At 42.3% G+C, this 12523-nt stretch overlaps 1 protein-coding gene across 1 annotated transcript in view; it reads right to left on the reverse strand.

Annotated features, from left to right (window-relative positions):
* CHID1 (chitinase domain containing 1) overlaps window positions 1-12523 on the reverse strand; it is a 274987-nt gene that overhangs the window by 163722 nt on the left and 98742 nt on the right. Inside the window, exon 10 of the mRNA XM_065403952.1 lies at window positions 11064-11219. Within this exon, the coding sequence (XP_065260024.1) occupies window positions 11064-11219 (156 nt within the window). The remainder of the gene's footprint in view (window positions 1-11063; window positions 11220-12523) is intronic.

The raw sequence follows: 12523 nt of genomic DNA on the forward strand, positions 1-12523 counted from the left end.
GAGTGGGATAATTCAGACAGAGCCCTCCTGCTGCAATATGTAGATGACTTGTTGATTGCTGCTGTGGGTCTAATCCCTTGTCTCAGAGCTACTGTGAGTTTCCTGAACTTTATTGGACTGCGAGGATACAGGGTATCTCAAAGCAAAGCCCAAATTGCTCTTTCAGAGGTTCAATATCTGGGATTTCACATCAGGCAGGGAGAGAGACAGCTCTCAAACGAAAGGAAGGAGGCTATCTGCCAAGTTCCCATCCCCAGCAACCGTAAACGGCTTAGGGCATTCCTGGGCATGGCAGGTTTTTGCAGAATATGGATTCCAGAGTTTGGACTGTGGGCTAAACCTCTGTATGAATGTGTTAAGGGAGCGGAACATGACTGTTTAGAAATCATAGATGTTCAGTATTCTAGCCGCCCAGATCTAAAAGATCAGCCACTCCCAAATGCTGACTTGGAATGGTATACAGATGGAAGTAGTACTGTTGTGGATGGGCAAAGGAGGGCTGGTTATGCTATTGTGTCTCTTCATGATACCATGGAAGCTGAGAGTTTACCGGCAGGAACGTCTGCCCAGCTTGCTGAACTAGTGGCCCTGACCCATGCCCTTGAGCTGGCAAAAGACAAACGGGTTAATATTTTTACTGATTCAAAGTATGCTTTTGGGGTATTGCATGCTCACGCTGGTTTGTGGAAGCAAAGGGGAATGCTAACAGCCCAAGGCTCTCCGGTTAGGAACTGGGAAAACTATTAATTTGTATACTGACAGTCGTTATGCGTATATGGTGGTGCATGCCCACGGAACCCTGTGGAAAGAAAGGGGCTTCATTACGGCTTCAGGCCAAAGAATAGCCCATGGGACCCTTATTAAGTCATTGCTTGAGGCCCTGATGCTCCCCCTCCGGGTCGCCGTAATACACGTGCGTGCACATGGGAGGGCCCCGCGTAAGGGCCTGAAACTTTCACCCTTTGAGCTGGTCTTTGGGTTCCCTCCCCGAGTACTCATCCCGGGGTACCGAGAGGATGTAAACTGGGAAGTAGGGAATGACTCCTTGTGGAAGCAGGTTTCTGCGCTACAATCTGTTTTGTTACAGCTACATCGATACGCGGCGCCTTTCCAGACCCTTCCCTTGGATCAACCCGTGCATTCATTCCAGATCGGTGATCAAGTCCTTATCAAAAAGTGGAAGCGTGATCCCCTCACGCCACGGTGGGACGGCCCGCACACTGTATCGCTCATCAGCCAGGCCGCCGTTAAGGTCCTCAGGAGCGACAAGTGGACACATCATACACAGGTAAAGCGGTTTCTGAATCCAAACCCGGAGAGCAACACAACCAAAGAGGACAACAGCCCTCTGTCCACTCCGGCTCCGGAAGCCCGGGGTGGCACAGGTGAAGACTCCACCTGGGAGTACCAAGGACTAGAGGGACTAAAGGGACTGTTTAAGAGAAAGGGACAATGAAGCTATCCTTTGTGTTTCTGTTATGCATTTTCAGTTATTCATATGGTTGGGAAAAACAGGTTTTTGCAATTAGGGGAAATAATAGCAGATTCCTTTAACCTTACCAATTGTTGGGTATGTGGCGGTCCAGGAGAGTTAAATGAGTGGCCCTGGGTAGCCCAGCCAGTACAGACCTAGGGTGGGTGGGACACAGATTGGTTTACCTCCTGGCTGCCACAATTGGGATGGCTACGAAAAGGTTTTCTCCTTTTTATATTTTTTGTTATCACACTATTCACTCTCGCTTGCTTTACCCCTTGCTTGGTTGCGGCAGTCCGAAGACTGGCTAATCAGGTTACATATCAACAGATGATGATATTATACCAGCCAGTAGGAACTGAAGAACAAAGGCTATAAGGCTCTTAAAATGCTTTTAAGGGGGGAAATCTGATGGAAAAGGCCTAAAGGCCTAAGTAGAACTAAGGACGTGCATTCAACCTTGCATTTAATCATGTTAGCTATTTGTTATTTGTTAATCAATTTAATTGGCTCACTTGGCTCACAAGTATATGCAGCTGTTTCCCCATATCTCCCCAAGGTTTTTAGTGCAAAGGGTCAGCAAATGTACCTTGTTTTCCCTTCAAAATGACAAATGTATCCGCCACAGATGTCTCTTGTATCCCCCTCCCCAAAAAGTAAGATATGTATCCTGTGTAACCTATTATCCATAAGTCAGCGTAATGACGCAAAAGGATGAAGGCTAAGTTGTTTGTTACTGGTTATAAAAAGGGCCTGTTCGGCCATGTAAGGTGTGTCTCTCTTCTGGCATGAGCCGATCAGAGCACCCGCTCAGCTGATCGATCAATAAAGAACTTGGTACCTGTCTTCTTGTCTCTCCGTGCCTCCTTGGTGTAATTGGGTAAGCTCCGGGGAGAACGGGCCCTATTTGGCTAACAACATGATGGACTTTAATGACCCAAGTTCAAATGTATTCTAGCTCACAAGCAACAATGACGTTTAAGGGCCTCGATCTTGTCTATATAACAAAGTCAACACATACTTCACCGATATTATCCACCAAGGAACAGAGTAGCATTGGTGAACTGGCAGAGCCACCCAAAGTAAGCCAAGAAAAAGGAGCATATACTATTGCAAGTGAAACGTAAGATGAAAGTTCACAGGGCTAAGAAAGCTTTTGAAAAGCAAATAGCCAAAGGAAAAATAAATATATGGGAAGCAGGACTTAGCCTGTCAAAGAATAAATGGGCCTCCTGGTCTACCAAAGATCTAAGGGAAGCAATAAAGGGTAAGGATATTGCAGATTTTTCAATATTCAGAATGTATTAAGGAGCTTCTCACCCTAGATCTACTCTTTTCAAGTAAGGATGAAGTACTGTCAGATTGAGATATCAATAGATGACGTGCTGGAACAAATGGGTAATTAGATCAGCATGTCACCAAGACCAGATGGTTAAATTCTGACAGGATTTTAATATAGTGGCACATTTTAATGACTGCATCTTTGCAGTTTAGAACTTCATGCTTGAGGACCGAAGCACAGCAAATACTGTACCTCTAAAAAACAGATTACATTATAGATCCACACGTCTTATTTCAGAAACTGGGCAAAAATCATTTGAGACAAAAAGGAGAAACCAACAAGGCTTCTGTGAAGCAAAATCATTATGGTATTTGGTTGATTTAAGTATCAGCGATGTCCTATTACTTGTGAGATGGACTCATTAAAACAGCAAAAAATATATGTATTGAGCTGCACTGAGATATGAACACATACTTATTGCAAAATGTAAGCAGCATTACTAGTAGTTTCTAGCATAACTCCCAATGATAGATAGCATTGTGCTGTAAGAGAAAAAATGTTTTCATTCCATTTAATTAAAATATATCCACACATTATTTTTTTTATGATGGACATAAAGGGAAAAGGATATTCTGTATGTCTATTCAGACAAATTATGATTGAGAATTTACACCTTCAGATTACATTCTACAATAAAAGCCATTGGCTAGATATTTTATGCAAATAGAAATGCTACAGAAAATTATTTTGTGATCTTCCTGATTAGAAAATATTCAGTGCATGAAGTCTGCCTATAGTCACAGCCTCACTCCATCCACTGCTCACTACAGTGTCATCAACCATCCCTACCATGGAGGAAAACACAAGGCCAGCAAAGGTTTCAACACTTATGCACATTTAATAACGTTAAATATCTAGATGCAACCAAATCCTTAAGTGCATACTATATTTAAAAATCAAACATCTTGCACACAGACTCATTGACTATGAAAGGCTTAAGACATATTCCAACTGTATCCACTTAAAAAAAAAAAAAAAAAAGGATCAGACTCGTCCCCATACAGTCGCAGGCAAAGGCCTATGTAAGTATATGCCCAGGTCAATACTGGGCTCTGGGGGACATTGAAGACAATAGTACCACCCACTCAGCACCTACATGGGAGGACTATTAACACAAGCTCTTAATGTTATTCTGCAGGAGTTGACAAGCTGAAGAGGCTGTCTTCCAGGCAGCCAGGACTCAAGTCAGAGTACTGCTTGACCACTTTACAGGTCAAACCAAACACTTGGGATTGTACCCAGAAACAAACTGTAAACCAGGGCAGACTCAGGAGCACAGGCACGGTGTACAGTGAAAAGAGACCATAAGCAAGCCATACACCTTTTTACACTAGGTAAAGTTACAGAGTTGCCGTCAGATGTAGCCAGGTCCAAGGGACCGCACAGCAGAAGGCAGACACTGAAGTGGGAGAGCACAAAGGGGTAATCCAGTCACACAGTTTGAGCACACCAAAGGGGGCAGCAGGAATAAAAAGATGACCAGAGAAGCAGAAAAGACCTAAAGTTTGCAGAGCCTTAATGTCTGAGGCAGAACAAGAGAGGAAATTTATTCTTGGTGGGTTGGGGGAGGATAATTAAATGAGAATAGTAACTAGTGGCATTGAAGTGATGCAAGGATGCAGCTATTTAGCACCCTATGGTACAGAACTTAGATCACCTTGGACTGGAGCCTGATGGGGAGGGTAGGCCTGGGCTCCCCTACCACCACTTGAAGGTGGGATAACAATAAGAGTCTACCGCTTGGTGGGGAATCCAGCTGGAGAAAACCCTGAATGCACAAGGGACCAGACACCAAATCCTGGAGCTAAGGAGAAAGTCCTGACACCCTAGTGGACACCAACAGACTTCTCCGTTATTGGTTTTTTCTTTCTGTATATCCAGAAAGGGGCGGAGTATAGCTCATGACTTGGCCGGAGGACTGAGCCACAAAAGAAGGGACTGATCCCATAGGCCAGAGTTGGAAAAGAAAGGGGGACCACCTGCCCGATCACTAGGCACCACTGCTGGTAAGAGTCACCTTTCACAACAGCTTTTAAAACAAAATATACACCTGTGCCCAGAGCTCTGGATAGGTGCAGTTTTACAACAGAATAATAAAATTAGACAACAGGAAAGCCACTGAGGGTTTGAAGAGATTGGTTGTAGCCAGCATTGGGCAAGATGGATTTTGTGGCAAAGTTTTGGATGGATCGAATGGGGCAGGAAGAGACACAAAGGCAGGAGAGAAGGCTGCAGTAGTTTTCAGTGACAGCTCCCTCCCCTTGCTGCATCTTCAACTGAATACACTAATTCCATCAGAAGGATAGTCCTTCAGTCTTTTCCTACAATATAGTTAGTGCATTGCCATTTAGGCTTCCTCCCACACCCTCCAGCTCATCTGACAAGGAAGGTTAGAGGGTAAGGAAATAAACCTAGCCAGATGTCACCCTGTTGAGTTCCTCACCCTCTTCCCACACAGGGAAAGCAGAACAGTCATTCACCTCAAAACCAAGGCAGAAAACATGAATGAACTTCTGCCAGACCCTCCTTTTCCTTTCTACTGCTCACCCCGGGCCCCAATACTTCATTGAGATGACTTCCATTTTGGTTGACATTAGTGTTGTCTTGACAATTTCTCTCTTATTTAGGTTTCAGAGTAGCAGCCGTGTTAGTCTGTATTTAGGCGTGCTTAAATAATGCACATAACTGACAGGATAAAGGTGATGTTTTGTTCATGGAATGTATTGTGTTGGAAGACATAGCTAAGAGGAAGTTAATCAGCATAATAAAATACACAAAACGTAACGCTAAAAGTCCCTTTACAGGGGAAAAAGCAGGGATATGATGACATGAAAATAGTGTAGACAGCAAAAGTTATGTAAACTGAAGTTTGCACATGCATATTGTATGGGTTATGTAAGTCACAATACTTAATGCTGATTGGAAGAAAGCTAATGAATATGTAATGTGGAAAGGTATAAGAAATCAAGTGAACACAGGCTCAGGTTGGAGAATACCTGACTATAGACTGAGACAACCAGGTGAGCTTCCCAAGCTACCCCAAAACTTGGTAGCTTGAGCCCCTCATTGTTCTGCCTTATCTATTTATCATCTATCAAATATATGCTCAGAAACTATAGATGACAGCGACTCTGTCTGAAAATTTATAAATAAAGGCCAAAACTAATTAAGTCTCAATTAAGTTGACTCACGCCTCACCTTGCACACCCCACAAGCAGTATCCCAGAACATCTTTTCTTGTAAACTGAAGTTTATGTATGCTGTGATTCACTGTAACATAATAGTGTATTAATCCTATTCTCAGTACATTTTCCTCCCCCCAAAACAGTGCTCCAGTAATCAGATCTTAATGATTAAGTATAATAAAATTCTTAAGAGTATCTACAATATTTAAAAGACAATGTATACACTGACTTATTGTCAGTGAAAATCTTAAGACTCACTCCAACTCTCCATTTATTCCCTTAAAAAAAAAAGGATCAGACCTATCTCAGCAGGCCACAAGCAAAAGCCTGTATAAGTAGATGGCCCTAGCAAAGTGTCTTAAAGGTCAATCTTTGGCTCTAGCAGAAAACCATGATGAACAAGTTCCATGGCCAAGGGCATATTCCTTACCCCTTCGTTATCTGTAAACCACCAGTAAGGGATCTCTCCTCTGAAGTGCTGCAAGCAGTGAGGGTTCATGTATATGTAACAGATGTTGTGTACCAATTTCCCATATTGGCCTGCAGATTCAAGAAACCCCCAAGTCAACAAAAACAGCATCCCCACTGGATGTGTGATTAATGTTTTTCAAAGAGACGCAGGTGCTGAAAGCTGGCGCTTCCTTTTGTCTGTTACAGCTGTCCCCCTGCTGCATTCCTTTTTCCCCTCTCCTTTCTGTTTGTCCTGTGTGGCCGCCCCTCCCGGCCATTGTGCTAACTAAAGTCACAGCCCTATTCATAGGAATGGCTTGTACAGACTAACTGGAGCCATTGCTCTGCCTAGGGAGGGGGCTTCTTGCTTCTTTGTTTGGTTCCTTTGTTCAGACCCGGGCTCGGTGTGGGGGGGCGCTGCCCAGAAATGCAAGACCTGAAGTGGCCAACTAATTAAGCATATGAGTCATACCTGTGGCTCAGAACATGCCCAGGCATGCCTATGCTTACCTGCAGCCTTTCCCTGCCTTCTCTCCTCCCCTGTATCAAGAGGAGCCAATCAAAAGTACTGGTGGGAAACTGCCTGAGTTTGCCTTTAAAGCCGGACATTTTCTGATCAGACCTCGGAGAAGGTCCTTGCTTTGCCACCTGGTCTGATCAGCTAGGGGTCTTTGGGGGGCCCTCTCCCTGCTCTCGTTTGTTTTTGAGCGTACCCCCGTTTTTAAACTCCCCTCCCACGAACAACGAATTTGTGCCTGGAGATCTCCTGATTATTGTAAGCGAATCGAGTCCTCTCTCCATCCTCCGATGCTACTGCCGTTCCTGTCTCTGTGCTTGCTGCTGTCCTGGGGAATGGTAAGAACTCCCTCTTGCAAACTCCCCCTGTCCTAGCTGCTGGCCTTGTTTCCCCAGCAGACAGACCCAAGCTAACTCCTTGGTCTGTAACTGTAATCTGTTTCTGGCTCCGCAGCGCCTTTGCTGCTAGAAATAAGCCTGTGCCGCTGCTAGGCTGTGCCTTCCTGGACTGTATCCTGGGCTGCCGGCTTGCAGCCACCCCACTGCCGCGGCCACCACTAGTTAACCCCCCTGCCCCCCGGGTTGTACCCTGGGCACACACCACTCTGCCCTCTGGAACTGCTCCCCCTCCCGATCAAAGAAGTGGCAGGGAGTGTAAGGTGCACCTATTAGAATCAGGTTCTTAGTCCAGATAAATTGTAATTTCATTTTGCATAGCTGTGGTTAAGTTAGGTTTAAAGAATTGTTTGTATTGTGCTCTGTAAGTTAGGTTTAAAAAATTGTTGCATTGTGTTCTGTTACTTGCTAATTTGTGTAGTCTTGGTTAAGTTAGATCATAGATAAGATTTTGCTGTGTTCTGTATAATTGTGGTTAAGTCTGTCTTCCCGCTACCCTCCCTCCCCCCGAGCTTGCCCGTGTCTCCCCCCGAGCTCCCCAGTCACTCGTTGCAGTCTCTCTGCTGTTTAAACTTGCAGCCTGTCTGCTCTCTGTGTCTCCCTGAGTTTAAATCTCCCTCCGCAGCGCCTCTGCCTTTGGTCTCTGCTCCACCACGTACTCCTCTTCCCCCATCCTCACTCCTCTATCACTGCCTTTCTCTCTCTCTCTCTCTTTTAATCCCTTCCCCCACGTGCTCACCCCGCTCTTACTGCTGCCAAACCTCAATTGTATTACTAAAGTCTAGCATAAACCCCCATCGGTTACCCTTTTTCTTTCTAACACACCTCACATTTTACATTTACACCACTGTGACATATTTTTACCTAGAGTTGTTGGTTATTTAACACATTTTACCCATAACTGTTAGTTGGTTATATGCTGCTGTAACACACCCTTTACATAGAAACTGTTAGCTACCTGTTACATTTATACTTCAGTGTTAATTGGTTACCAACTGTATTGTACCCCACTGTATTGTACCCCACTATTGAAACCCCCTATCCTATTTACTAAAAGAAACCCCTCCCCAATTGTCTACCTTAACAAACCCCATACCCGTCACTATTGAATTTTCCCTGTTTTTGCATTTTCTTAATAAAGCTTATTTTGCACCCCACCAGTGCAGTAGTTGTCCCCCAAGATCCCCTACCTGCTGGCAGGGTCATTAGCCAAGGGCATATTCCTTACCCCTTCGTTATCTGTAAACCACCAGTAAGGGATCTCTCCTCTAAAGTGCTGCAAGCAGTGAGGGTTCATGTATATGTAACAGATGTTGTGTACCAATTTCCCATATTGGCCTGCAGATTCAAGACACCCCCAAGTCAACAAATACAGCATGCCCACTGGATGTGTGATTAATGTTTTTCAAAGAGACACAGGTGCTGGAAGCTGGAGCTTCCTTTATGAGCAGTTTTTTACCAGTTAAAATAAATAAAGTTAATTTCACTCTAGAAGATCATCAGCCAGTGGTACTTTTCAATAATAGATCCAGATTCAACTTCTAAGGCTTGGTCTACACTTACCCCCCAATTCGAACTAAGGTACGCAACTTCAGCTACGTGAATAACGTAGCTGAAGTTCGAAGTACCTTAGTTCGAACTTACCTTGGTCCACACGCGGCAGGCAGGCTCCCCCGTCGATGCCGCGGTTCCCCCGTCGACGCCGCGGTACTCCTCTCGTCTAGCTGGAGTACCGCAGTCGACCGCGATCACTTCCTGGTTCGACTTATCGCGTCCAGACAAGACGCGATAAGTCGAACCCAGAACTTCGATTCCCAGCCGCCGAACTAGCGGCTGGGTGTAGACATACCCTCAGTGTGTATAGCTAAGATACCAGAATTTAACTATGCATCCTCAAAATACAACTCTGGAAAAAAATTAGCTTAAACTGTGAATCTGTTTTTTATTAAATAAAGCAGAAGCACCAATTACAAAGCTGCATACATGAATAGAAGCAATTGTTTAAAACTGAAAGCCTACTAAGTTAAAAAAAAGTATCTAGACCGTTGTTTCAAATTACTTTTGCTAACTGAAATATGACAATACTATGCACTGCCACTGACTTCAGTGGCAGAAGGACCATTCCCCTGAGTAGTAACTACTTTAACTCCATAGTATTCACTGCAAACTCTCTTACATCTCTAAATGTATTCTCTATTGGAAACAGTTATAGTAATTTTCTACACCACTTAACTAGAAGGGTTTTTTTCGCCACTAACTCAAAGAGAGCATGATTGGATCCCATAATATACTATAGAATACACTATAAAAGTAGATACTATATAGCAATACAGTATAGTTATTATTGGAAACTTCACTACAGACAGTGCAGTATCATGAAAGCCAGGAGATAGTATTCCTATATTCCTAGGTTTCTATACATAAAGTATTGTAATGGAAATTATATTAATTATACTATCTACTAGAGTAAATATACTAGTAAATACAGAAGTGTTTCAACACTGTAGCATTATTTCTGCAAAACCAGTATTGCACATTTTACTATAGCAATATGATAGATTTACTGTAGACAAGATGGGTGAGGTAATATCTTTTATTGGACCAACTTCTGGTGGGGAGAGAGACAAGCTTTCGAGCTACACAGCGCTCGTGTCATTTTGTTACCCACAGCAAGAATCCTTTAACATAAAAGCTTCTGTTCTAAGTAACTGTTTCTTCTTCCCCATCCCTTAGTCAATGTCATTCAGGCCCCCATTATTCAGCTAGATTCAGGAACGATTCATCATCTGCAATGAACTGCATCTACAATTTTGCACTATAACAAATTGCCAGGAAAAGGCATTAATAAAGGGCAGATAAGGAAACTGTGGGAGCAATTCATGTGGGCAACAAATGTCTGCACAAATGAAGGCCAAAACAGAAAATCAGACGCTCAACTTAGAAGTATTTGCCCAGCTAAGTTGTATTTTACTGCTTAATGGACAAGCAATAATAATTATCCTGGGTGCATTGGTTAACTAACACATCTGGCCTACAGTTGAAAATGAGAATTGTACTTTGTGCTTCAGGTTCTTATACTTACACACAAAACTACTGAACAAAGTTGATTTACCTGCCAAAAATCCTTGTTCCTTCTCTGGCTCAGCCAGCTATATCTAGACTATATTTTGGAAAGAAGACAAATGGCTAATTATGTGTGGGTATCACCCAAAATTGGAAGAGCCATTTTCTTCTAAAAACCAAATTGGAGTTCCAGGCTATGTTTGGTAAAGTTGCCTTTATTTCTCTTTATCTGCTTGTAGGTTTTATTCTCAAGGCAACTTCTTGTACCTTTTTCCTTGAGACACCATTTACAAAAACAACTGTATTGTGGCAGCATATTGTGGCTGTAAAATGAATACTGAAATTAGCTTAACAGATAATTTAAGAAGCTGAGAAAAACAAAATGGAAAACAATACTTCAGAACATTTTAACAGAATTTCTGGCTTCCAAAAACACAAGTCAGTCCCTTTGCATACAAAGTCCCTACTCTATTTTCTATGGCTGATGAGAATTTCTTCAAGCTATAACTTAATTTAAAGCCTTGATCATTTTTGCCACTGCCATTATGATTGTAAGTCAGTATTTCTAAACACTAATTATTAAAACTGTGAAAGACATCAACTTTAAATAAAAGTTTGCCATCTGTAGGCATTTTACCTGTTACCAAGGATAGGCTCTCCAGAGGCACCCAGTGCTGAATAGTCCATGCCATAGAAATTCAGCCCCAGAAGAATTTTACTCCTCCATTTGGATTCAGGATCAAGCACCTGAACACAGGCCCGTACCCAGGGAAGAGGGGAGTTTGGGCCAGGCCTGTTGGGTCAGCAATGGAATAAACAGGATGTCAGAAACAGTAAGTGTTCATTTTCAGATAACAGCAGCTTTGTATTCTTGAACTAATTATAACTTGATGAGCAAACTACGGCACATGAAAAATTACAAAGGCTAAATGGACAGTCTCTTGTAGTCTGAACTCTAGTTTGATGCACAAAGCACACAACCTGCTTTTCAAATGACATTGTGACCCCTTTCTAGCACAAAAAGGCAAAGAAACATCTCACATAAGTCAGAAGAGAAGGCTTCCACCTAGCAGTTTTTCCACTTCACTGGGCCTGGGATAATGCCCACAAGAGAATTCAAAATACTCAGTGCCTTGAGTTGTTTTGTATACCATTCTGACCTTTACTGTTATGTTGCAATGTAACACACCAGACCTAATCCTGTTCATTTTACTCACACAAGGAGTCAATAATTGGCAAGCAGGATTTAATCCATTGTTGCTTAACACTCCTACCTTGTGGTAATGAATGCAGAATTATCTGGATGGGCAATGGCATCATAAGGAAAAGCCATGTTTGTAAAATGAACAATTGGACCACACAGACTGGCTGTCGTCATGTGCACCAAGCACTCAGTACTCTAACATAAAGAACAACATATTCCAGTCTTGTGAACATCAATGGATTTCACCCTCTGGTGGCTATCTACCTCAAAGTGTTTTGGATATCTGTACAATTAAAAATAAAATCAAAATAGTAAGCATACTGTTCAGAAAATACTTTGCGAAAAAATATGAGTTGTTCATATTTAAAGGTAATGGTGTAGTGCCAAAATGGGGGCAGTGTCCTGTAGTTCATATGTTAAGACTAGGCATGGCAGAATTTGATTTTTTTTTTTATAATTTCAACAGATGCAATGTTTATTTTTAAGCATTTTTTCCTATTTTTATCAATTTAAATTTCACAGTTGCGGGAAATTATAGGGAGTCAGACAATTATTTCATGACAGTAGATGTAGAAATTCAAAAATGTAAAGCTTTATAACCAGTAAAACACTAATTTTCAACATCGTATGTCGAAATATATAAAGTATCTAGCCTTAAATCAAACTCTAATAAGTTCACAAGGAGCATTTTTCTTACATTGTCTAGCTGTAAATTTTGACCACCACTGGAAGTATTTTTCATTGGTTTGTGCATGTACAGTAAAATTGATGCTAACCAACATTTACCAATTTAAAAAAAACCTAATCCTCCCAAGCCTAGATAAGACCTATCCAAGGAAATTCAGAATAAAAGATTAAAACCAGTTGAAAAAATCCTGTCTCAAGCTAAGGTA

Source organism: Emys orbicularis, chromosome 4, assembly GCF_028017835.1.
Source record: "Emys orbicularis isolate rEmyOrb1 chromosome 4, rEmyOrb1.hap1, whole genome shotgun sequence".
Taxonomy (NCBI): domain Eukaryota; kingdom Metazoa; phylum Chordata; order Testudines; family Emydidae; genus Emys; species Emys orbicularis.